The sequence below is a fragment of the Tiliqua scincoides genome, chromosome 7, assembly GCF_035046505.1.
Source record: "Tiliqua scincoides isolate rTilSci1 chromosome 7, rTilSci1.hap2, whole genome shotgun sequence".
Lineage (NCBI taxonomy): Eukaryota > Metazoa > Chordata > Lepidosauria > Squamata > Scincidae > Tiliqua > Tiliqua scincoides.
The window spans coordinates 49,329,676-49,357,510 of record NC_089827.1 but is presented as its reverse complement, the minus strand read 5'-3'; the positions used below and the strand labels follow the sequence as shown (position 1 = coordinate 49,357,510).

The window sequence follows — 27,835 nt, the reverse complement described above, 5'->3', positions numbered from 1 at the left end:
CTCTCTCAAGTTAAACCGTTTCACATTTTTCCCCTTCTTCACACCAAGAATGGTAGATATTTTACAGTACAATCCTAAGTACATTCAGGATTCCCCCACTGAACTCTGGAGTGCATAAGGAGTGTCACCTGAGTTTGTTTGACACCATCTCTGTTCCCAACACAAATAAAGAGAAAACATTCATACAGAAGAGGAAAATACATTCCACTTTCTTGAATGTACATGCTTTCAGAGATTCTCTTTTAAAAATGAAATGTGAGAACTATCTAATAATACATAATAATTTTTGAAAACAGGTTAAAAAGGAATAAATGATACATAAGAAATAGTAGTAAAATTATAAAGACAGAATTAAAAAGACACTTTGCATTGATTACGATGATGCAGATAGCAGCAGGTTCAGGTCACATCAGTTTTACCAGTTCCTGTTGCCCTGCAACGGTTCTGTTAACAACCCTCTCCTCCCTTAACCCCGGCTTCTACAATCCTTATGGATAACCAAAAATGGTCATAGGCTTTCGTTCATTTCTGTTGATATCCTTATTGAAACTCCCTAGAATGAAAGGGAAACAAGAACAATCAAACATCAGCAACTCATTGCAAAACACTCACTTTACCTTCACTATGGGTGCTGAAGGAACAGGATAGGAATATTTCAGATTGAGGCAGAAAAGCAGCAAAAGGTTTGGGATTTAACAAGGAAATGTTCATTTTGTTTTGAACCCCCAATTCTAAATGTGTGTGTTCTATATTATGCGCATGCTTCTCCACTTGAACTGAATAGCTAAGAATCGCAATCCTATGTGTAATCAAAAGTTCCATTGTGTTCGGTTGGGCTTACTTTGAGGAAAGCGTGCATGGGATTGCAGCCACAGACACTTCAGCACAATCAAGTTATATAATATTTTCAAAACTATTGATAATATTATAAAGTGGGCATATGTAGACATGAAAATATAGAAGTATTTGTTATTAGCAATTGTTCAGAGGATTTAGAGATCACTGAAGAACAGTCTAGAAATTTAGTCTTATTGTTGCAACCCAATTCCATCTCTTGTTTGGAATGAAGGAGATGCTGGAAAAGATGGGGTTGGGTGGCAAAATGTGAGGGGAGAAATCTCCTCTTCCAAGATGAGGGGTGGTGAGGGTATATATAGAGAGAGGAAAAAAAATCTTTGCGCATCTTGCTCTTCCAATGGTAGAACCCAGCTGAGAGACTCTAAGGGACAAATTAGCCATACATGCAGATGATTGCATCCCCCCCCCCCGTTTAAAAAAACGATTAAAGGTTCAAAAGCAAGCAAGTGTCTGGGTTTGCCCCCAACAATGGGACAACCTAGCTTGGAGTGCTCTGGACAGAACACCCTGAGGCAAAATATTCCATTTCCAGAAAGGGGTCACTGAAATTGAAGAATCCAATGTGCTGCAAAAAAGTTATGACAGTGCTCCCTCCATTACCCTGGCAATGGAGAGCACTGAACTAGAGTGTGAGAGGACAGAGCTTGCAATGACTGTCTGGAAGACTTTAAGAGTTCAGTTTAGAGCAGAGTGAAGAGACAGGATGGCAGGAAGAGTGTTCTGGGAGAAATCCCTGAAATAAGGAGACCTAAACACCCAGAGAAGCTGCCTCCTGGAAGGAGAAGGATGAAATAACTGAAAACTGAACCCCATCTCCTATCTGGAAGGAAGTGAATTCTGAGGCCAAGTGGAAGGTTGCGGGCTGGCCCCATTTCCGCTTCCTGCTTCCAAGCAGGGAAAGAGAAGGGGCCAATGTCAGACACATGTCCTAGGTCACATAATGACACCTGGACCTGTGACACCATTGGTAAAAAGAACAGAGGAAAACATTAAAGGGTCAAAACCATGCACTTGCATTGCACATCTAAGCTGACCCTAGGAAAATAGATACAGACAGATACACATTATCCTCTTTGAAAAGAGAATGCAGGGGAATGTCTGAAATGTTAATGGCTATCCATTTTTCACATACACTGGTGAAAGCTGACAATTACCTCAAACCAGCTGCTAGCATTTGCTGGCATATGGAGAAAGACATCTCTGTTGTGGGACAGTCACAACATTCTTTAGGAATTCCCAGTATTCACAAGTCAATGTCACTACTCCACAGATTTTGGGTAGTGACTTTTAATATATGAATGACTAAGCATTTATGCTCATGGACATGCTCTAAGACATTTAACACATGGTGTGTGTCTTTAACTCCATGAATAGGAGAGCTAAGTGATGTTCAAATCTACCATTGGCAGTGCATAATTTTTAATTTATCTTTATTTTAAAATTAAATAGCTGTTCTTCCCCAACCTGGGAGATTTAGTAATGCTAGCCAGAGAGGCCATGCCCAGCCCAGATTCAAATATTGGTGACAAAGGCTCCCAAGGGTCAAACTACATGTTATGAAAAAATGCATAATGTGGCCCAGTGGTGGTTTAAAAACAAAACTGTGGTGTGGCAAAAGTGCTAAAGTTGCCCTCCAGTTTTCTCCATTTCAGGTCCCATCCCCAAGCACTATTGTTAACACATACATACACTCTCACACAGAGGCCACATTACACATTTTTTACAACATGTAGTTCAGGCCCTCAAGTCCTTTGCTCTGAATACGCAACCACTCATTCATCACGCCCACCTGGAAATCTTTGATGAAAGTTAAGAAGAAGAAAACAAAGCCAAAAGCTACTGTCCATTCGCAGATCGCACTCACAAGATGATAGTTGTAATCCTAATGGAAAAGAGAAATAAAAAAACAAATGCCAAGAAGTAAAAAATGCATGTGACAGTGGTGTAAGAAGAGAACTTCTTTTCCCTGTTTCAGAGAAGTTCATTTCCTGCATTTAGACAAAGACTCTAAAAAGTTCATTACAACCTTCATTAAAAGAGAACTAAATGTGTAACACTTCCTTAACCTCTTACTTTTGCAATTTTGAATTCTCTTACTCCACCGTTTTCCAATTTGTTCCCGTTAATGCTGCTTTCACCTTGTCATGCAAGCCATATTTCAAGGTTACTTGTATGTCACATTTAATAGGAAATATCCTTTAAGAACTACAGGCCTGCATATCTTTGATCAGTCAAGCCAAACAGCCCAGCAACCATGATGACCCACAGAGAAGTCTTGATGAACTCCTTGCTTTTGCTGCCTATCTGAGACCTTCATGGCTGGTGGCATGCATCTCCTTCCATCATGGAATCCAGTGCAAAATACACAGGATTCCAAGGTGGTCATCCATCCAGGCACTGACCCAACTTAGACCTGTTTAGCTTCATCAAAGCAGTTGTATTGTGTGCAATCAGACCAGCCTAAATGCACACAAAGTATCTCTATATGTTACAACATGTGAGGAAGATCAAGAGCAGGAACTCTCATGCCTTCCAAAGTGAGATGCTCACAGAGATAGTCCAAGACACTTTGGTACCCAGGGCAAAAAAAAATAAAATCCAAATATCATGCCCTTTTGCATGTCATTGGCACCTGCACAACATAACTTCCCAACAGATATGTGCACCATGGAGATCTACCCACCTCCCATTCTTTTTATCTTAACACCTGGAATATGTCACCCAAGGCACTTGTCTTACATTGCTTCATAGTAAGAACTCATCTGGAAGCACATGGTGCACCTCCCCCTCCCCCATACATGCACATCTGAAAGTCATGCATCTCACCACAAGATACATATGAGCTTCTGTTTCAAAATTTTACAACACACATAACGCCCACACAGAAGATTCATAAATCATTTGGTCCACCCACAGTACTATAATGCCTAAAGCAGCTCTCAAGCTTTGAGAGCTGCAATTATAACCGTTATAGCCATTCCAATCCTATGAAATCACACCTGATGTTTAAATCAGTGTATTTCAGTTTAAAACACTTGTGGTTCGTATAGCATGCAACCCCCCATGACAAAAGCTCCATAACAAAAAGCTGTACCAAGATAACAATAGGTCTAGAGGGATGGAAATGCAATGTGCAGAGTTTGTTTGAAGCCACGATTTATATAATGTATTCTAATCAGAGCCTTTCATTCTCTGTGACACAAAACACAGAACAGCATTGCATTATTAAAAGCATACAATTGTTACAGATTACCTTCTCATCTGTTTCCCATCATATTAAAATGAGGCACTATCATGGCAGTGTAAAAGATGCTTTTTGTGGGACTTTCCTTATAAGTGCTCCCCTTGCGGTACAGAAATGCTACAGAAATACTTCTACATTTGCAATCACTCACCAAAACTATGTTTCACTGAACAGTGTAGAAACCTTATTGGTTTCTATGAAATGTGCTATTTTTATCCTCAAAGCCCCACCATGAAATTTCTCACTTCAAGTTCCTATACAACTTCTTAGGCATAATTAAGCCTAAGCCCCTGTTGGGATGAGTTGCATGATTAAGCACCTGGGTAACTGCTATCATCTAGCAGCTGAAGAATCTCTGTGTAGCTTCAAACTCACCAGCAAAGTTTGTTAATGCCTACTTGTGCCTAGATGAAAAAATTAAATAGCATTTAATTAGTTGAGCTAATTGGCAGAACAATTAGTTGTTTTTACCTAGTGATGTTTTACCTTTTCACCTGGATTCCAATCTATTTTTGTTATGGAAATCATTGAAGCAAATGCAATCACTGGAGAAGATGGGTTAAGAAACAATTGCTTTAAGAGGCAATACTTCTACAATACTTTCAGTTGGGTAAATTCAGAAGGGAGAGGAAACGGAGAATACATTATTCATGTAGGGGAATGGAATAGTCAATGGGTGGTTATGACAGTGTTCCTGTGTGCCTGGATGCATACTTCCTAGAAGGGCTATTTCCCCTGGGCTTGCCACAAGCCCCATTAAAACAGGGACAGAAGGAATACATAAGGAGTGACTCTAACATCACATTCCCCCAACACCTCTCTTAAGAGTCCAATTACATGTGCACTTAATTCCATCACTTAAACCTGACCTGGACTTATGTTTAATTGTAAATAGCAGGGAATGGGGACATACCAAAAGAGGACAAAAGCTATGGCAGGGTAGAGGAGCTTTAGCAGTTTGTCCCCATCACAGCTTTGACCCTGATCACACACACCAATGTGCCACAGTTAAATGAAAACATACTTTTGTTGAAAGTAAATGCACTTTTCCCCCATTTAAATATGGCACATGCCTGTGTGCAAAAGAGATCAAAACACAGCAGGGGCAAACTACTAAAGCCCCTAACATCCACCATAGCCTTGCTCCTTCATGCTTCCCCTGCTATTTATAATTAAACCTAAACCCTGATCTCAAGTTGTGCAAGTAAGGCCACAATCCTAACCAACTTCCCAGCACTGACATAAGGGCAATGCAACTCCAAGGTAAGGGAACAAACATTGCCTTACCTGAGGAGTCCTCCGTGACTGTCCCCCAACTGCAGGATGCAGCACATGCCCCACTGGCACAGCTATGCCAGTGCTGAAAAGTTGGTTAGGATCGTGCCCTAAGTACAGTACATGTGTAACCAGACCCTTAACTGTCCCACTACTGCAATTTTGTACAAAAAGGCAGATATGTTGAAGGTTGCCTTGACAGTAATTTAAATCCAAAGCAGGGCATAAATTAAATAAATTAAACTAATTCAAAAGGCGATTGCTACAGATGGTATTTATATACTGCTGACTGTAGCATTTACACTAGCATGGATTTGGGTTGTAATGTCTGCAGGTTCTCCAAACTGGCAACACAGATGTCAGCTGTCTGCTTATAATCTGAAATGACCAACTGTTAATTTTGGGGGTCATGGAGTTTAGTTTCAGTGTTAGATTCACAAGCATATATATATATATATATATATATATATATATATATATATATATATATATATATATATATATGTGTTAAGTTCCCTATTCCAGAACCACCATTCAGAGCGCGATACCATAGTCTTTCGAGACTGAAGTTCCCTATATACACTATAGGGTGACAAGTCACATGTTGTACCACAGATTTCCATTGCTACCAGTTCCAAGAACTACATATGCAATTCTCAGTAAGCTAAATTCTGTCCTTAAAAACAGCAGAGCAGGCACACGTGGCTGTAAAATCAGGTGTGATAAACTTGAAATTCATCATCTTTCAAGGAAAACATGTGTGAATTTAGCTTTGTCAGTCAAATTTAAAGTATTGCAATTCAAACACTGAATGCATCAATGTTCAGAATTGTTCAGGCTTACACCCCCACCATTTTCCTCCATTTTCAGGTGCTTTTAACCATCTCTAACCAAGAGATAGTAATCTCTAGACTATCTCTAACCAGAAAACATATGAGAAGGATGATGCAAATAATACACACAGTACTGAACTAAAAGGATACTGAGAATAACAGCCACTGAACTTATCACAGAGATGGTTAGTCTTATCCTAAATGTAAACCGAGTGCTCCATTGTGGACATGACTTGAAAGAGATTACAGTCTGAAGCGTTATATACAGAACACCAGAGACAAAAGCCACAAGAGCTCCTCCATCGTGGACACTAGGAACTGCTAGCTCCTGAAAGAGACAATTGGGAAAACATTATTTACTATTGTAATTGAACCAAATGCACACCAAAAGAAGACTCAGATGGCAGTGGAGGGCAAATACATGAGAATACTGGTCATCATAAAGAGTTTAGGGTGGAATCCTAATCCCCGAGTTAGGCCGGCGCAAGTCACTTGTGCCGACCAAGGGGTGTTGCAGATATGCCATAAGGCATGCTTGTCCCGGCTCAGGAGTTGGGGAGGCCAGCACAAGGAGTTGTGCTGGCCTCCCTGTCCCAGATCCAGGCCTGGCGGGGTTTGCATTGGCTGATACAGACGTCTGGGGGGCATGGGGAGGGCAGGGAGGAGGCATTTTGGGGCAGGGGGAAGGTGAGCAGGGGGAAGGTGACCTGCTGGCCTGCCTGCTCCAGCACAAGTTAGAATTGCACTGTTATACTTTTTAATAAGCAAGCTAATGCCAGAAAGTTTGGGAAATAATTAAATTATTACATCAGAAAAAATGGTTCCTCCTATGGTGCCTGTCCCTTGAAACGCAACTTGTTGAAAAGCTCCACCCTCTCACCGACCTCTGTGATAAGGTGAGGCGATAATTTCAGCTTGATTACTTGGCAAAAATTTGTCACAGGGCGGGTATCTACGGTAACTCTGAAAGCCAGAAAAGTAGGAAGCATATCTCCTTGGAATCCTTATTCCAACAAAGTAATGCAAGAATGGTATGGGTTACATAGCTTGTGATGGCACTGCAGTTGCAACTTCAAAGCAGGAAGAAGGATAGAAGTAGCCAGGTTGAAGCCCAAGGATGTGATAGCTATTGCATCAGATGTGCAGTACATTTACTGAATGAGCACTTACGATAATCTAAATAAGGCCTATGTAGATATGCTCTTCACTTTTTATTGGCAAATGCTAAGGAAGATTATTCTTCCATCTTAAAGGAAGAGCAATTTTTGTCCCTCTAAAATGTTTTGGCTTAAATATGCTTTCAGGATCCTTAAGGCATTGGAGATCACCATTATAATTACAGTGGTGCCTCGCATAACGAAATTAATCCGTTCCGCGAGTCCTTTCGTTATGCGAGTTTTTCGTTTTGCGAAGCGCGTTTTCCCATAGGAATGCATTGAAATTTAATTAATGTGTTCCTATGAGCAAGAAAAGTCAGAACAAAGTCAAATTTGGTTTACAAAGTGTTTATTAAGTGCTCTTTAAAGGCATACATACTGTACAGAGGATTTCAAAAACGGGGGGGATGCTGAGTGGGAGAGCTTGAAGGCTGTAATCCTGTGCACACTTTCCTGGGAGTAAGCACAATGGGACTTACTTCTGAGGAGACACGCACAGGATTGTGCTCTAAGCTGGGGAGGACACAGCAGCTGCACTCAATTGCTTGCTTTTGCCGTGATCATGGGGGGAAACGTGAAGGAAATGGGGCAGTGAGAGGGTGAATGAGCGATGGGGGGATGCTGAGTGGGGAGTTTGAAGGCTGTAATCCTGTGCACACTTTCCTGGGAGCAAGCTGACATGAAGATCCACCCCTTACTAGGGTGGACGGGATCATAAAGGGACATGAAGATCCGCCCCTTACTAGGGTGAACGGGATCATAAAGTGACACGAAGATCCGCCCCTTACTAGGGTGGACGGGATCATAAAGGGACATGAAGATCCACCCCCTTAAGACAAACCAGGACAATAAAAAAAATTTGTTATGCGAAGCATAAATCATAAAAATTCGTTATGCAAGTTACCAAACTTCGCACACCGCTTTTGTTCTGCGGGTTTTTCGCTGCGCGGGGCATTCGTTATGCGAGGTACCACTGTACTTGTATCTTGCATTTCCTAGCCAGTAGCTGGCACAAAGTGGCAAACAAATTTAAAAGCTACACAAAATATTAAAACCATAAAACAAAGTAATAAGCATTGGTTTCAATGTAATAATTGGAAACCAAAGTAATCACTGAATAAGAACAGGTGTATTCAATGGGCCTCAAGTCTTATTCCTTTTTTTCAGGTTTCTTCACTTAGGGCTGTGTTCAGACTAGAACAGTGGTACTCAAACTGGTGGGTTTAAGTTTGTGTAAAGATTCGTGTAAAGGTTTAAAGGGGCAGGGGAGGGAGCGAGGTCAGCAACACAATCCCCAGGATTGCATTGCTACGGGAGGGGAGGGAGGTGCTGCATCTTGTGGGGGGAAAGTAGTTATGGATGCCTCCATAAGGTAAGGTTACATTTGTTCCCTTGCCTTGGGCTGCATTGCAGCTGTGGCACTGGAAAATCGGAAAGGACTGGGCCCTATGATCTGATTTACAAGAGTTTATACAATAGTTCATACTTGCAGATAGCCCAACACAACACACAATGCAATGGCCTTTTCATTCCTGCTCTGCCTAAATTGTCAACCCAATTCAACTGTATTTTGCCATTTCTACTACTCCTTATAAGCAGTAGTATAAGTAGTTTTCAACACTCTGTTAGTCTTGATATGAATCATAATATGCAAACATAAGAGCAGTCTTGTTGGAGAACAGAGGGCCATTTAGTCTGGTGCACAGTGGTCAACCAGATGCTTCTGGGAAGCTCAGAAGTGGAACATGTATGCCTCTTCTGTTGCTTGTTCTGAGCAACTGGTATTCAAAAAGGCATACTACCTCCGGAGGTAGCATATAACAGCACAGGTAGACAAGGCCTCCATGAATTTGGGTAATCCCCTTTTAAAATTGCATCTTGGGGTTGCAAATTCCATAAAACAAAACTCTGCACTGTGTGAAGAAGTACTTTTATATGATCAAAATCTCCAGCCAACCAGTTTTGTTGAATGACCCCAGGTTTCTAGTGACAAAAGTGACAAAAAAGTACCTCTATCCAATTTCTCCACATCGTGCATACTTTTATAAACCTCTAACACAAGGTTTTCCCTTTTATCCTGACATAGTGCCTGTGGCATAGGTTAGGCTGAGACAGGATGACTGACCCAAGATCACCCAGTGAGTTTCTTGGGGCTAGGTGGACATTTGAACCCAGCTCTCCCCAGCACCATTCTCAATGAAGAAAATATTTGCTCAGATCCCAATTCCAAACACATTTAATGGGTACAACAAAAAAGAGGCACATTTTCAAGTGATGCACCTCTTATATTTAAAGCACAGAGAGAATAACTGTCCCTCTTCACCCCAGTGAAGACTAGTGTCTTCTCTAGTGACTGTTTGCTGGGTTCTTCTGCATCTTTTTAAACAGCGAGCCCTTTGGGGACAGGGAACCATTTAGTTATTTGATTTTCTCTGTAAACAGCTTTATGAACTTTTTTTGGTTGAAAAGCGGGACATAAATATTCTTAACAGGAGAACATTTATTAAGATGGAAATCCTAAACACACTTCCCTGGAAGTAAAATCTATTACACAGAATAGGATTTACTTCTGAGTAGACACACACAGTGAAACACTGAGGACTTTGCTGAAAAAGCCAATAAGAAAGGTGGCCATAGGACATCTCAAGTTCTTGTAAACTGCACCATTCAGCTAAGTACACTTCTGTTTTTAGTCATGAATGAAAGTCAGGGTTACTAAAGTGTCACAAATCACTCAACACACTATCTGGTTGCATTGGGCAAATTACAAGTATTTCACAAGGACAGGATGCTGCATGACAGTCCAATGACAATTTTCTTCACTGCTGGAACAGATGTCAGCAGATTTCCAAGAGCAGATTTGCACAATCACCCAGGAACCCTATAGTGCTGGCCAAGTAATTGATTTGGATGGACTGCTGTTTCTCACAGTGGGGATCTCATTGTATCTTAGAATGGATCTCCCCAGGCAAAAGGGATTGAAAAGAAATCACAGAACATAAGTATTATGCATTCCTTTTCAGAAAAAATCATCCACATGACTCCAACATGGCATCAGTCAATAAGGGGACATTGTTTTCCAAAATGTTAAACTACCTGAAAAGTTATTTTTTGCATAATAATCACAGATTTGCCAGTAAATTCTGAACTCAAAGTCAGAGATGTGATTTTGGTTGACACTGGGCAACTTGTATAACCTTTCTCAGAAAAATGTCAGCATTCATACAGTTAAATTAGTAAAGTGGGCCCTCAGTATCAGTGGGTGATCTGTTCCAGGACCCCCCTCCCAAGGATATCAAAATCAGCTGATAATTAAATCTGCAGGCAGGATGGCAAGCCACCACAATAACTTATCTGGGGGCTGCACTTGGCCCTCCACACGTCACACACAGCCTCCTAGCCTTTTCAGAAGACTCCAAGATGCAACTGGATGTCACTTCCAGTGTGCGGTGGAGATTTCCAGTTGCAACTGAGGGTCTTCTGAGGCACAGGGAGGCCACGGGTGGCTTCTCCATGCCTCAGAACACCTCTGGGCATGACCAGAAGTCGCCAGATAAATAAGCCCATGGATAAAGAGGGTCCACTGTAACATCCTTTTCTCTTAGATACTATGCAAGATCATCTGCCTTTCCCACTCATTCATTCAATTTCTAATCTGTCCTCTACCCTAGATAGTAAGAGTGGGCAATGCAAAGAAGGAAGTATCAATTGCAAAATTTCTATATTGCCTGTGAGACTTGGGGCAGGTGGCAGAATTGGTGGTGGTTCTGCTTCTGCTTGTCATTAGATTCTAAGATACATGGTGATGGAAAATTTTAACTCCATTAGCAGGAGTTGATCGCTGGGATGCAACCAAGTTCTGTCGTGGCTCCTACAGTATTTAACATCTCTGTCCAGGATTCTAGGGTTCTTGAGCAGTGGTATAGGAGCCAGATGATGGGGGTATGGGACTTGATCTCTGAACAAGTAAAAAAAATTATCACCACTATCAATATGGATTGAGGTGTGTTCCTAGCTATCTATATGTAAAGCTAAACCAAGGACTGGTTGTGGTGGTGATTTTAACAGTCTGGCAAGGGGGATGTGGGGACATATTGGGCAATTCAATGAGGGTCTGTAATTGTAAAGTGGTCAAGAACCCCTGATCTATGTGAAGTAGCTGGGAAAAGTCAAAAGGAAACACCCACTTCCTGTCCTCTTTTCCTTAAAGCTCAATGAGATAAGATGTGTGTTTGTGCACACTGGGCCTGCCAAGAATAGTTAATGACTTGTTCTGGATAGGATCACAGTCAATAGGAGATTAGGTTCACAGCTTGCTCCTAGACACAATTTTGCTGTTGATGTTCAGATAGCATCTGTGGTCAGGCATGTATCCAGTTTGGCTTGGTACACCAGCTGTGCCTTCTAGATGATATGACAATTCCACTGTCATATATGCCTTGGTACTCTCCCGATTATTATACAAATGCCCAAAGTACTGCCAGAGGGCAGGCCTACTGGTCACATGCTGGAGTCCCATAGGTACCTAGGCCATCACCAGGGACAATCCAAAAAGCTTGTTGTCTGGTGAGTCTAGATTTTCTTGACTCCACATCATGCAAGCCCACTACACTGACCCAGGTAAGCAGTTGAGTGAGAAGGAAGGGGAGCTGCAGGAATGGAAGCAGTGTGAGAGGGAAGCTGCAGGGGGAAGGTAGAAGCCACAGGGCCTTGACCGGTCAAGTTCCCAGGGCGCGGCACAACTTGGGCCAGGCACAACCACGAATCCTTAGATCTTTTGAGGATGCCACCACTGTCTGAGGTTCAGTAGGTGATAATCACATCCACAGTCTTATTGTCATAGTAACATTACTTTTGGAACTCTGCCATGGGAAGCTCATATAGCCACCTTGCTTCCATCAATAGTAAACTTGCAAAGAGGGCTTTAACCTTAGCAATGAGGGAGAAATTGGATTATGATTCTTGGCTGTTGGTTTGTTTTTAAAGTCTTAGAGCAGTGATTTTCAACTAGTGTGCCACAGCATATTGGTATGCCATGAATAGTTTGTAAATGCACTGCAGGAGTTTGGGGAAGAGTCATTTATTAGTAGGGCCACTGCGGGATGCGAGTCCCCACCGATAATGCAGTGTGCCTTGTTTATTGTCAAAAAACTCTGAAAATTTTAGAGCCTTGTCAGTGTGCCATGAGATAAAAAAAGATTGAAAATCGGTGTCTTATAGAGACCATATACTGTATGAGTATATACACACACACCCCTACTATAATACTTTCATTTATGTGTAAGTCATTTTCAAAAGGAAACAGGGTATAAATTTAACTTTAAAAAAATCATAAACATTTTTTTACACATACCTGAAAGCTTGCAACAATGCTCATCCCAATGCAACCCACCAGTCCAACAAATAACACGATTACATTGAAATGACGATGTATGAAGTTTGTTATCTCATTTTGCTGCTTTGTAATTAAATATCTTATATACATTGTTGCTGCACCTTTAAAAAAATGGGGGGAACACACAAAAATTTATTCAAAAACCAGATCATCCAGCACAGAACCTGAATTCTCTTAACAAATTCTCTTAACAAATACAGAGAAGAAAATATCATCTTGTACTAATCAGACAATTAATGCTTATACAAAGCTCTTCTGTGCAGCACAATATATCACTGGATTGGCCTGATAAGAGGTGGCCAGTTTTGGCTCAGGAATGTCTAGAAATGTGTTCTAAACATTCTGTCCTACACCAGAGTGACTAGGAAACACGATCTGGGAAGGAAGAGGCTTAGCCAATGTCTCCGTTACCTGGGGGCACAAAATTTTAACACCTCCCATAAACAAAATCAAATTTAACACACACACCCCAGTCATGTTTAGTCATGTCCGTGAGGTGATCTGTGGTGCAGGGATGCCATGCGAAAACTGGAAGTGCCTTTCTAAGGATTTCAGGAGGTTTTCTAAGGCGTCGGGGTCCACTGTTAGGGTTGTAGGTTGGCGCCCCCTCAAGGCGTGGTTCCTGGGCAATGTACCCCCACACTTAGCTATGCCACTTTGGGAGGGCCAATCTAGATTGAGAAGCAGGCCTGGTACTTAATTTCCAGAGTCTCCAGAAGCAGGAAGCAGGCTATCAGTCCAATCCTATCCCCTGCCACAGTATAGTACGCAGATGCAACAATCAAGCATGTGCTGCAGGCCGGGGTGGAGGGAGGACAACTGGACAGACTGCAGGAGATAAGCAAATGTGTTTACTTACCTCCTGGTAGGCTGTCCAATCGTCTATGGGTCTCCTTAGATCTATAGCAGCTATTTTGCTGGTATAAGTAGGAGGAGAGCCAGGGGGCATGTTGGGTTTTGAAAATGGAGGATACGATCCTGTGAGAGTTGCTGCTGCTGGATTCACCCCACCTGCCCTTCCCTGTTCAGTTGCTCTGAGTGATAAGCATCATGTTTCTCCAGGGGAGGGAGAGATTGGTAGTATTTCTTATATTTTTACCTATTCAGAAATACATGTCTATATTATAGGTAACCATTTTTATCCAACCATGTTTTTAAGATGAAGCAGACTAGATAGTTCAATAAAATAAAATAAATAAACACATACATACCTAGGAATGCAGAAACATTAATCATAAATCCAAAGATACCACTTTCTGGAGGTGTTGCTCCTGTATCACTACAACAAATGAAAACAAGATGCTATTTATAAACAAGGAACAAATTAACATTAAATATTAATGTTAGTATTAAACATAGTATTAATAAGTACTATGTAATTAATAATGATTGCTGAATTTGTGCTTCAACTAGTAAATGCCATTAAATACCATACTTCCTTAAAACAAACAAAGGTAGAAAAAACTAACAGCTTTAGTACTCAGTTCCACAAAAATGGAACAAAGATGTGATTAGGATCAGCCTGTTAACCACTTTTGCCCAACGTTGCATAAATGCAACAAGGATCAAGCGCGTACACCTATGGGCTGGGCGGAAAAGGGTTAAGTACATATTTATGGACATACGTTTCATTGGTTTTCAATGGAACTTGGCAGCTTTTTCTGATTTACTAATATTTCAGTTGATGGACAACACCCTTCCCACTATGCCTGACACCAGGGTGAAAGAACTTGCTTGCTCTCCTAGGAAAAAATTTACTAGCAGCTACAGGCATGATTTACATATATAGGAAACTGCATGATGAAGTAATTTAAAACACCCCACCCTTTTGCCAGCACTGCTTCTCAGATCCAGTCTGAAGGACCTGTAGCTGTTTTTAAGTAGAAACAAAAATATTAAGCATACAATTATAATTGGGTTTTGAAAAATAAAATGAAATCTTGTATAACCATTTTACTTAAAATAAGCTCTGAATAACTTTACAAACAGCAGAACGTCAATATCCTACGTGAGCCACTTCAACTTGTGACAAATCTGAAGTACTTCAGCAATGAGAGACGTGCCTGTACTGCCTAAAAACTATGCCGAGTTGCGATCACTTCAAAGTCTTTGAAACATATTGGGTGAAATGAAAATGGAATCTGCACATGTGACCACTGCACAATTTGAACTTCTTCTTGGAACACTTCACATTTTAAGAGTAATTCAAATAGCTGAAAATGGCACAGAATGTCATTCACTTTGACTGAAAGCTTTATAAGAATTGCAATGTATATATGAATTAGAGTTTAGGGGGAAAAATCATTCAATAACATTTTCAAAAGTACTTCCAAAAGATACACTACAAATCTACAGTGTGAGTACATTCTGACTTCATTACTATAGTTCATTTAAAAAAAAATCCAGAAGCAAACCTGTCTTGGGAACTTTTTGCCTGTAACTACTCAAGCTTCAAAACAGCCACTTGCTTTGTAACCTCTAGCAAGTAAGGTCTACACAGGCTGAAGGAGTTCAGTACTGACTGGTTTATTATAGCCCCTTGAAGCTCCTAACCATGGAGACACCTGAAAGCCTTTATCTATGTTGATATTAAGGGAGAACTCAGACTGTTCTTTTAGTTCTTCCTTTTTATGCTCAAGAAACCTGGTGAGTTCACAACTGGAAAGCATCACACTATATACCAGAGGTGTGTGGTGCGGAGGCAGCAGGTAAGGCCGTATTGCCCCACTGGGGATCTTTGGAAAGTGCCACCTCCGATGCCAGGGCTGTGATCACACAAACACTCACAACCCACTCACTCTAGAGTACATAGGTTGGGAGAGTTTGCATGATCATAGGCCCAGCGGTGGTAGCGCTCTTCAAAGAACTCTGGTGGGGTAATCCTGCCTCACCTGCTGCCCACACACTGCTCACCCCTGCTATATACTTCAGGATTGGCCATTGGAGCCTGGACAAGAAAACTTATGGGCCCAAGCTGACTCTTAGAATACACAGTTCTCAAACAGCCAAGTTTACAAGACTTTGGAATGCATTTTTGATGAAGTGCTCTACAAAATAAGTTATTATCCAGATTCTTTCTCTGTGTTGCATGTTTTAATATGCTATTACTATAACTCAGCAGTGAGCAAACTTTCAACTTTAGGGATCCTGAACCTTTGTAAAGAAGAGGGAATCTCAGCAGGTGCAGCTTGTCATTTCACAGATGACAAGCTGCACCTGCTGAAAATCCCCCCTCTACATTATTGTTAAAAGTCCAGGATCCCTAAAGTTTGCCCATCCCTGTTATAACTGAATGAGACAGTGCATTTATCTACAGGTACTGTGATTATTTGTTCCTTTATTAAAGTCATACAGATGACACTCTTGCAAGATTTCACTCTCGCTCTTGAGGTTTCTTGAAGGTTCCTTTGGGGCCCTTCCCCTCTGTCATTTTTATTTGTTTACAAGACAGACTTTAATTAAAATGATAGATGCCATTTGTTCAAAACAAAACAAAAAACACAGAGCTCAAGAAGGTAAAGAACATGTGCTTAGTTCTATTAAAATCAATGGGGCTTTAATGTGCTGACCTTACTCAAGGAAAAGAATGCATATGCAAAAAAATGTTAGTGATTCATGCACTGGTTCAGACTAAAATACTGAATGTACTCTCACTCTATATTTCTACAAATATATATTTTTAATTAGTATCTCACCTTTCCTCTTCATGAAGAATTCAAGGTGGTTTATAATCTGGGCAACATCAAAGCATATCACTTAAGACTGCAATCTTCCTTTCTCTTCCCCCCTTCGGTGAGAGTAAGTCCCAGCACACAGAGTGGAACTTACTTCTGAACAACCATGTTTGATTTAGAGTGCAATCTTATACAATGAGAACAAACCAACAAAACCACAGCAATGCAGGACCAGATGGGATGCTCCAGTGCAGAAGACCTTCCTCGAGGGAGGGTGGGGCCGGGGAGTGGGGAGGCGGCAAGAGGGAGGGGTCGAGCCTCTGCCTTTGGGGTCAGGAAGGCAGCTAGATAGGGAAGGTCCAACAGAGGAGTTTAGCTTACATAAACTACATTTATGTTATTTACAAAGGCCAGTTAGGAAGCTCTCAGGCAGACAGGTGGTAAGCAGGAGACAACAGCTGCCAGTGACCCAGAAGCAGAGCCCTGACTCAGGAGGAGGATCCAGAGTGCTGCAACCCTCTCCCTCGGCCATGTCTGAGTCCAGCTAATACCCATCAGTGCTCCCCTGGTGGGCATACCCTGCCTTTGACCCTGGGCCCAGACCATGTAGCAGCTGATGAGCAGTTAGTACAACCAAGCTGAGAGGTCAACAAGCCCAGGATTCCAAGGGGCCTCAACTTGCACCTGGGATGGACAACAAGTAACCATAGCCAGGTCAGACTGTTCTAGGAATGGATGTAGCCGACACACCAGTTGAAGCTGAACAGAAGCAGAGTCAAGTCTGGATGCACCCCCAAGCTGTGATATAACAAGGGATATTAGTTCCTGGGGCAAGGAAAAAAAGACAGAGTCTGAACAGGCGGGAGGGGCAAGGCCAGAGCTTGGAATGATTCCAGTTTTAAAAGGAACAGAACCAAGATCAGGCACAACTGGAGTCTCCCAGGAATATGGGTGTTCAAAGCCCAAACTCTCAGGTCTCAGACAACCACCCACACTGCCCTTTTAACATTTTTACACCCATGTTATTTTTGCACCCATATGCCCCACTCACCCCATCCTAGTTCCATAAGTACCCCCCAAGATATGATCCCACTTTTTCCAGAGAATTACAATCCCATCAAGAACAGGCTGACACTCCAGTACTAAGACAACAGGTCCCCTGACCAGCAACACAGATTTCCCCACATTTACGTTTCAGCTTGCTTACCCTTGTTCATCTCATCATTGACTCCAGAGAGGAATTAAAAACTTCCACAGCCACCCCAGCTGAAGATGGAAAAAGACATGTAGAGCTGGGAATCCTCTACATAGCAATGACATCCAAGCCAAACCCATGGGCAAGACCAGCCAGTGCACAATAGGCATGAATCACTACAATTCTATACAGACAATGCACCACCTTATTGCCTGCACCAAGGGCAGACCTGTCCCACCAGCATCTTTGTGCTTGATCATAAGAATGTAAGTTTGTTAATATCATAAGGTTAACCTACTGGATGAGGTGAATCACCTAGCCACTTCATTTTACCTCTCTGAGTGCCCAATGAGTGAACATATGCCAGTCTTGATAGAGGGGTTGGTTAGGAGCTTTTGTCTCCAGGGAAAGCTCAGACACAGAGAAAGAGCAATACACTTCCAGCCACATGTGTCTGTTTGAGGTAATCTGCTTGAAATGCCATTCCCAGAGAAGCATCCCAGGTACTCGATGGCAGTGGTTCCCAAACTGTTGGTTGGGACACACTGGTGGGTTATGACCTGATTTTTGATGGGTTCCATAGCAGCTGAGCAGAGCCTCCAATGAAAATACAGGTGATGGAAGGATGAGATAACCAACTGCCTCAAGCCCCCAGGCTTTACAAAATCAGAATTGCCCTGCAAAGAGCTCCTGCAGTTTGCAAGCATATGTAAATATAGGGAGATAAAAGTTGGAGCATCTTTATTTTTTTCTAAATTTTTTTTTTAAGTCTTGTAAACCTAGGTGGGTCCTGAAAGGGTGTCATTTTAAAGAGTGGGTCCCAGTGCTAAAAAGTTTGGAAACCACTGCTCTATGGGAGATTACAGTATCTCAAAGGGGTGTTATGTGTTAGAAATGTCCAAATATGAGGAAACCGGCAATAATACTAATAATAAGGGGAAAAACAAGGCATTCATGACACCATCTCTCTTCCTCCCCTTGTTCACTAATATCAGTGGGACAGACCAATGCTCAGCATGCAAAAATTTCTGAAAGGAAGTCATATGAGTCATATAATTTCTACTCAGGAAAGTCCAGATTGCTACAGGGAATGCAATCACATGCCAAAGAGACATGGACTATGTTTCTGTCAAAAGCAACACAAGGGCATTTTGACAGAAGTAACACAGACAACCATGCAAAGAATTACAAAGCTCCCACTCATTCAAGACCATACAGGCTTCTGGGAGAAGAACTTTAAAGACACTGATCCTCTTAGAAACTAACTAAAAATCAAGGAGGACAACATGATTGCAAAGACCAATAAACAAAACACCAAAAAACCCACTCATTTCATGAAACAACACTTTTGCTTACTTTTGAGGAATCCCCAAGTAGTTTTCACGAAGGCAGTGATTCCCTGAAGCGTTTCTGACAGTGGAGCGGTTGAGTAAAAAGTGAGTTAAATTACCAGGCTGGAGGAGCAATGTAATACTGGGGGCATATCATTGTCCTCCAGACCAGAAACCAGAAAGGGACCTTGAAATGAGGAAACAGATCACAGGGAGGTGTCAAGGAGGGACAGGATTGTAATCATGGGCAACTTCAATTATCCTCATATAGACTGGGTCAATTTGTGTTCTGGTCACGAAAAGAAGACCAGATTTCTTGACATGTTAAATGACTGTGCCTTAGAGCAGCTAGTCATGGAGCCCACCAGAGGACCACAAGAGTCCAATCTCTCCAGAGTGCATGGAGGCTGCTTAAAACAACAATAATAGAGGCCCAGCAGAGGTGTATACCTTAAAGGAAGAAAGGCTCGATTAAGTCCAGGAGGATGCCCACATGGCTAACCAGCCAAGTTAGAGAGGCCGTAAAGAGCAAGGAAGCTTCCTTCCGAAAATGGAAGTCTTGCCCTAATGAGGAGAATAAAAAGGAACATGAACAGTGGCAAAAGAAATGTAAGAAGGTGATACAGGAGGCCAAGCAAGACTATGAGGAACGCATGGCCAGCAACATTAAGGGGAATAATAAAAGCTTCTTCAAATATGTTAGAAACAGGAAACCTGCCAGAGAAGCGAATGGCCCTCTGGATGCTGAGGGAGGGAAAGGGGAGATAAAAGGAGACTTAGAGATAGCAGAGAAATTAAATGAGTTCTTTGCACCTGTCTTGATGGGAGAAGACCATGGGCACATACCACTGCCCGAACGGCCCCTCCTGACCAAGGAATTAAGTCAGATAGAGGTTAAAAGAGAAGATGTTTCAGACCTCATTGACAAATTAAAGATCAAAAAGTCACCAGCCCAGATGGCATCCACCCAAGAGTTATTAAGGAACTGAAAAATGAAGTAGCTGATCTCTTGACTAAAATATGCAACTTGTCCCTCAAAACGGCCACGGTGCCAGAGGACTGGAGGATCACAAATGTCACACTGATCTTTAAAAAGGGAAGGAGAGGGGACCCGGGAAACTATAGACAGGTTAGCCTCTGTTCCAAGCAAGATGGTGGAATGCCTCATCAAAGATAGAATCTCAAAACACATAGATTAACAAGCCTTGCTGAGGGAGAACCAGCATGACTTTTGTAAGGGTAAATCTTACCTCACAAACCTTTTAGAATTTTTTGAAAAGGTCAACAGATGTGTGGATGTGGGAGAAACTTGGGGATATTATATATCTGGATTTTCAAAAGGCGTTTGACATGGTCCCTCACCAAAGGCTGCTGAGGGAACTCCATAGTCAAAGAATTAGAGGGCAGGTCCTCTCATGGATTAGAAACCGGCTGAGTACCAGGAAACAGAGAGTGGATGCCAATGGACAATTTTCACAATGGAGAGGTGAAAAGCAGTGTGCCCCAAGAATCTATCCTGGGACAGGTGCTTTTCAACCTCTTCATAAATGACCTGGAAACAGGGCTAAGCAGTGAGGTGGCTAAGTTTGCAGATGACACCAAACTTTTTCAAGTGGTGAAGACCAGAAGAGATTGTGAGGAGCTTCAGAAGGATCTCTCCAAACTCGGAAAATGGGTAGCAAAATGGCTGATGCGTTTCAATGTAAGTAAATGTAAAGTCATGCACCTTGGGGCAAAAAATCAAAACTTCACATTTAGGCTAATGGGTTCTGAGCTGTCTGTGACAGATCAGGAGAGAGATCTCGGGGGGGGGGGTGGACAAGTTGATGAAAGTGTCGAACCAATGTGCGGCGGCAGTAAAGAAGGCCAATCTATGTCTGGGATCATTAGAAAAGGTATTGAGAACAAAACGGCTAATATTATAATGCTGTTGTACAAATCGATGGTAAGGCCACACCTGGAGTATTGTGTCCAGTTCTGGTCACCACAACTCAAAAAAGACATAGTGGAAATGGAAAAGGTGAAAAAAAGAGAGCAACTAAGATGAATACTGGGCTGGGACACCTCCCCTATGAGGAAAGGCTACAGTGTTTGGGGCTCTTCAGTCTAGAAGAGAGATGCCTGAGGGGGGCATGATTGAGACATACAAGATTATGCAGGGAATGCATAGAGATATCTTTCCCTCTCACATAACTCCAGAACCAGGGGACATCCACTAAAATTGAGTGTTGGGAGAGTTAGGATGGACAAGAGAAGATATTACTTTACTCAGCATGTAATTAGTCTGTGGAACTTTTCACCACAGGATGTAGTGATGGCATCTGGCCTAGATGCCTTTAAGAGAGGACTGGACTATCATTGTTAAAAGAATATATATAGTAGCTTGTTAAAAGTACAGACCTGTGACATTTCCCCATATGCAGTCACATACTATGGTAGCATCAAGTCTAATATATTAAAAATAAAATACTGAAATGAATGGGGACCCACCCAAAATTGGATCATGACCCACCTAGTGGATCCCGATCCACCATTTGAGAAACACTGCCCCAAGGCATTTGGTGGGCTACAGTGAGATACACGAAGCTGGACTAGATGGGCCTACTGCCTGATCCAGCAGGGCTGTTCTTATCTGCTAGAGATACTGCTAGAGATCTACTAGAGGGTGTGTGCATGTATGGCAGCTGAGGGGGAGGAGTACTTGAGTGGGTGGGAAGAAAGCAAATGCAGAGGTACTGAGAAGGAAGAGCTAAGCCTGCAGTTCTGACCTGCAGGTACAGAGCAAGAAACATGGGAGTGCTATTGCCTATTTGGGGTTTTCCAAAGACACCTGACTTACTGCTGATGAGGCCAAAAAGGTGGCCTTCATGGATCTTTAGTCCAGCCCTGCAGGACCCACTCTGAAGTCCATCTAAGGTGCATTCATTACCCTTCTGCATAGCCCAGCCACCCCCCCCGCCTGCCCACCTTCTTGTTCTCACTTCTGTGGCGCTCTCTTTGTTATTATTTAAATGTTTTTCAAAAATATATGGCAACTTTGTGTGTGCTACTCAGAAAGTATCTGCGTGCCATTAGTGGCACATGTGCTGCTGGTTAGCCATGCCTGGTTTAAAATGATACAGAGTTCACAGGTGAAATGCTTATTGTACTTTATTGCGCTGTTCATACCAGGTCGAATTTGGATAAAAACACCGCAATTTGCTAGTTTAATCAAAAAAATTTGGAAAAAATATCACAAAAAACCCCTAATAATTACAGTAGCACTCCCACAAAGGACAATGAATATGTTAAAAGAATCAGAATTGCAGTATGCAGGTATACCCCCTTATCTGCAGGGATTTCATTCCGGAAACCTCCGCGGATAGCTGAAATCATGGATATAGGCGAGTGCCCATCCCCACAGTTCCAGGGGTTTGCCCCCCCAGGCCTCCCAGTCCCTTATAAGGCATTTAAAAATCACTCCCAGTTGCTCCATGAAATTAGAAGTTGCAGTTTTTTAGCTGCTGAGCTCGGCAGAGGCCAGGGACTGACATTCTCAGCCTCTGCTAAGCTCAGAGGCCCCTCTGGAGGTGAGGTGATCAGAGCTCCCCTTACCTCCAGAGAGGGTGCACAAGCTGGGAGGACCCAGGACCCAATCCACAGATAGGTGAACCCACGGATTCGCAAATATAGGGGTACCGTGTACAAAATTACTAAGATGCCTAACTCTGTGGTATTCTGCAACTAAAATATAAAGTGCATTGTTATGTACATTTAAAGAATGGACATAACAAGGCTTAAGGAACTATGGATGAAAAGAAACCAGAATGTGATAAGTTTTTAAGCCAGACTAGTCATCATTCAAATAATTAGTGGTTAGATAGCAGATATGAGGAGAATGTAATGATTTCTAAAATACCAGTAAGCTAGTTCAAACTTTTCAGTAGCCTACTGGTTTCAAATGTGGTTGCTCTACAAAGATATGATATCATTATCCATTAAATACAAGTTCATTAAACTGCAAATCTGAAATTTTGCAATATCCTTCCCCTTTTATTCCAATAGTACTATTCTAACTCAGCAACCCAGGCTGTGGAAAGGAATTAAATATTAAAGAAAATTAAAATGTGTTGCATATCCTTACTTTACCAAAAACTGATTGATCGTTAAGCAATCAGTGTGCTTCCTTGCAATTAGTCATATTCTATGCCTCAAAACCACTTTTCTGTGATTTCCTGACTTGATTAGTAACCACTTTTGTTTTTATCTATTTTACCAGTTACACCTCTGATTAGACAGAACCACATTTTTTTCTGATAACTGTTTGCAAGAAAACCTTACGGACCACAATGAGTGTATTTCCAATCAAGTCTCATGATTTCTGCTTTCTTTATTACAGTTTAATATATGCAAATAAGCAATAAAAAAGTTTTTAAACATATAGTTCAGAAAAATCTAGCTCCCTCTCTGCCATATACCTGAAATGCAATGAAAAACAAAAGCCCCAATGAGAAGTCTGTTCTCTCTGCATTACATAAAAGAAGGCACCAGCAAACCAGAATTTTTACTCCAAAATTGGTCTGTTAATGGAACAGATTCTGACAATTTCAACTTACATTACCTGCATTAAGGTCAAGAGAAGTGAAATACACCAAAGAAAAAGTGCAATCAGTTTTGTATCAGCACTTCTCTTCGTTTACAGAGTAGTGACAGGCCAAAGCATTTATTACTGTCCACCGGTGCCATAAATGTGAGCACTCTTTATCCTAACCTCATGAACAACTTCACAAATGCATTCTACCTCTCTCTCAGTTATACTATGACAAGGAGAAATGTCTGAGGTTCAAATGACAGCTGGTAAGAATGTGTGTGCCTCAACATACAAGTTGTGGGGGCTGGCTGGCCACGTCAACCACAGATGACCAGCTCTAACTGATCCAGTCATGGCACATAGCAAAGGTTTCTCCTTTCAGGACAGGGAATCACTCATTATACAGAGGTGTCTGAAAATGGTATTTTTTACCTTACTCGGAAGTAAACCCATTCTGTTCTGTAAGGCTTCAGCTGTAATCCTATCATACTAACCAGAAACAAACACCTCTACTTATTTATTTTTGCTATGTAAACCACTATGCAACTACTTTTATTGGAAAATGGTATATAAACATTTGTAGTAACAATCAGCCATTTTTAGCTCCTCAGATAGGTAAATCACATGGAGTAATATCTTTGCATCTGTTTCTTCCAAGGTGTTCACTTGTCACGTTCTGCTAATCATTGCTTTCTCCTGTAAACTGATGAAGCTTCTATTTTTCAACCATCCTTAGTGTATTTCATGAAATATCCAGCAAAAAATTCTCATCAGCCATCCTTTCTCTTCTCATGCAATGCAAATTTAGTCATGTTGCTCATGTTTGTTGATGGAAACATCTTGTACTGATGCGGTTCTTACCAGTTCTGACAATGCCAACGTTGCAGTCTTTAACGAATTGGTCTTGTAAAAGGCACATAGTCTTGAATTTCTCATTCACTCACAGAACAATGCTGTAAATTTCTTGCATGTTTTCAAAGGTGTAAGTCTACCAATACAGTGTAATCCTTCCACAACATCTTCAATTGCTACAGTCACTAGGGCATCCAGTGGATCAGCTGCTTCTCATGAAACCAGCCATATCACTCTGCTCTAGAACAGTCTTGCTGGGCAGTGCTTACTTTTGGCCAAACAGTGATTACGTGTCCATCTGCACTTGTGCCTGGTCAGAACTTCAGTCAATAAATTTTAAAAGCAGTTGCGATATTGATTAATAGCAAAATACAGGCAAAACTGAACCAGCATAGCACATCCTTCTCCTCTGCCCTGGCACAAACATACTGAGAAGTCAAAGAGAAAAAAAAAAGCCTATGTACCTCATATATAGAGTGAAAAGTGACACTATCAGTGGACAAGAAGAATAAATGAGGAAAAGATAAATTGCAAGGAAAGATGATGTATATACATATGTCATTGGATATATTGAGCTTCAGAAGCTAAAGTCTTTTTTAAAAATTACCTATAAAATGAGAAATGTTTGGAAGTTTGTAATTTGACAACGCCAATACTTTACAGGTGTTTTAGAATGCCTAAATTATTTCTGTCAACAAAAGTTTCAAGCAAAAACAACAAAAGCTTCAGGGACCCTGTCACTGACATCAATGAACATCATATACTACAGCCCACCATTTCTGAACTGTTTGCAAACAGTAAACCTTCTTGTAATCTCTTAGAAATTTGGCTGAAAAAATTACTCTGGGGTGCAGCATGATGCCTAAAAATGGTATCCCAATTGGATGGAAAATAATGACATTACAGACAGCGGCAGACACAACAAGATGGGTCACCCCCTGAAGATCAAATTAAAATGAAAGGAATAATGAAATCAAAGTGAATGAGAAATAAAACGAATGAAAAAATTACATTTTGAAAACAAAGGAAAATATTGTAGTTTTTTTTCTTGAAAATACTGTAGTTTTTTCAGTGTGTTTTTTCACACTGGTGCTTCCTGTAATCAGAAATGTTCTAGCATAAAAAAACCACTTCAGTTTAAAGAGTTTATGAATGTACTCATGCACCAACAGAAACGGAAATTATAAGTTAAGCTGTTCACCTTGACTGCTTCTGTTTCATGGAAAACACTTTCTACACCCTCACATCATGTGTTTGTGTACATCTTAGTCTCAACACACCCATGTTCCCCTTGGTTTGCACTGCAGCACACTGAACGCAAACATGCGCTGAAGCATGCTACACACCACATCACATGCAAATGGATGCCACATAGAGATGCAAAGACAGAGAGTTTCATCAGCTGAATTTCTATCCATCCTGCAATAATTAAAAGTGAAAAACCCTGGTTAGCACACATTCCTTGGTGTACAACCCTAAACGTACTTACCAGGGCATTAACGCTTGAAGGCATTTTGCACAGTTACAATGTAGATCAGTAACGTTTACACCAACAGGCAGTGTACTCCAGGATATGAACCCTTTCCCAGCTCGAACTGAAAATACTAGGGATTGAATTTTGGCCTTCTGCATGCAAAGCAGGTTCTGTTCCACTGAGCTATGACCAATCCCCTCCAAATGCAATCTAATCAATGGGACTTCTGAACAAACATGAGTAGAATGGAGTTGCAAGTCCTCAATCTAGGCAGGTTTACATGGGAGTAAATAAAAGAGAAATCAGCAGGTCTCACTTTGGGGCATAAGTTCAGAACACTTAACTACAGGTGACCTTCCCAACAAGCAGTATAACTGCAGCTATAATCTGATTTACTAAGAGTATACTGCAACTTCCATTGGAATCAGTAGAATCTTACTTTAAGGTAAACATACTAAGGTAAACATGCTTAGGTCTGTAGCTGAATGAAGCAGTACAGTCGCCTAACTGCAAGTAGGGAAAAACCACACTTGACTACTTCCTTATGTAAAAAACAAAAAAATTATTCACTATTGTTAATAGCACATCTAAGAGAAAGATTCTAGCCCAGCCCTTTCCCCTTGTTCTGTTATGGGAGAAAGTCCTTGGCTGTAGAAAACTTGCATATGTCACCTTTTTTTTATCTCACAGCACACTGACAAGGCACTAAAATTGCCAAGGCACACCTTCAGTTTTTTGACAACTGCTGCTAGTGGGGGGCTCACATCCCCAATGGACCCATGGCACACCTGTGGACCATTTGCAACACATCAATGTGCCACGGCACACTGGTTGAAAACCGCGGTGCTACAATATGATCCACTACCACCCCAACCTAAAGTGGTACAGCCCACTCACCTCTGAGTTCTACTACCACCACTTCCTCTCAGGCCAATGTATCAGATTAACAGAATGAAGAAGTGGCAAGGTTTTCCCCAGGGGAATACTGTACCATTTGATGCTCTGGGTGGAGAGCTATAACACTGATTTTTTTTTTTTAAGTTTTGTTTTAGGTGGTCATTTGTTTGAGACGGAAAACTGGCCAATCATTACTTGGCCATGTAAGCCACTTTGAGAACAATGTGCTGTGGCACACTGGTGTGCTGCAGCAGTTTGTTGTTTAAAATGTTATAAACAAGAAATTCTCCCACCCCCACCCCCGATAAAGGGCCCAATCCTAACCAACTTTCCAGCACTGATGCAGCCATGCTAGCGGGATGCACGCTACATCCTGCTTGGGGAGGCAGTCATTGAGTCCTCCTCAAGGTAAGAGATGCTTTGTTCTACCTCAAGGCTACATTGCAGCTGCAATGGTGCTGGAAAGTTGGCTAGGATTCAGCCTTGAGAAAGTCACGGTGAAGGCTCGACCTAACTTTCCCCCACATGCTCTTTTCCACCATCATATAACCATGAATGCCTCCACCAGCAACCTGAGGTGGTATAGCCCTGACAGAGTGTGCTGCAGCTGTGCCAGACTGGCTCTGCGCAGACGCAGCCTGGGATGGCCAAGGCTCTCCAGGGGCACCTCCTTATCCTCCACTCACCTGATGTAGGGGAAGACGGGCTGCACGTGGCCGCAGAGGACGGCGATCACGTAGGAGATGATGAACGCTGCCGAGGACCAGCTCACCAGCAGCACGGGCAAGAAGGCCACGCCTTGCGAGAAGGAGAGCATCCTCGGCCAGCCCTGGCTCCCTTTGGGGATCAGCGGCTGCCGCTCGTCGCCGACAGACATGGAGGCGGAGGCCACGGCGCGGGGGGGGGTCCCCTTGCTCAGCGCCCCGCGAGTGAAGTCACAAAGCACCTGAAGTCACAACACGGGCAACTGCGAGGACCTCCGCGCTGTGCTGCGCAAAGAGGCGCGCCCTCTCGCCCCGCGATCTTCTCTCCCCACGGCTCTCTTGACCTCCTCAGGGGAAAGTGGCCGTGAAGTTCCTT

The 27,835-nt window shown here is 42.0% G+C and overlaps 1 protein-coding gene across 1 annotated transcript; it reads right to left on the bottom strand.

Annotated features, from left to right (window-relative positions):
- DRAM1 (DNA damage regulated autophagy modulator 1) lies at nucleotides 1–27,835 on the bottom strand. Its single transcript, XM_066634091.1, has 7 exons — nucleotides 27,442–27,835; nucleotides 13,974–14,041; nucleotides 12,721–12,863; nucleotides 6,361–6,538; nucleotides 4,589–4,647; nucleotides 2,648–2,740; nucleotides 1–553 (listed from the first exon to the last, which is right to left on the bottom strand). Exons 1-7 carry the CDS (start codon nucleotides 27,630–27,632, stop codon nucleotides 509–511), a joined length of 777 nt encoding a protein of 258 aa, XP_066490188.1. The 5' UTR covers nucleotides 27,633–27,835; the 3' UTR covers nucleotides 1–508.

Coding starts and splice junctions, on each gene's coding strand:
- DRAM1 (XM_066634091.1), bottom strand. CDS start 27,632: ATGTCTGTCGGCGACGAGCGGCAGCCGCTGATCCCCAAAGGGAGCCAG. Junction 14,042..27,441: donor CCCGTCTTCCCCTACATCAG/GTGAGTGGAGGA, acceptor CATTTGTTGTAG/TGATACAGGAGCAACACCTC. Junction 554..2,647: donor CTTTCATCAAAGATTTCCAG/GTGGGCGTGATG, acceptor CTTTCATTCTAG/GGAGTTTCAATAAGGATATC.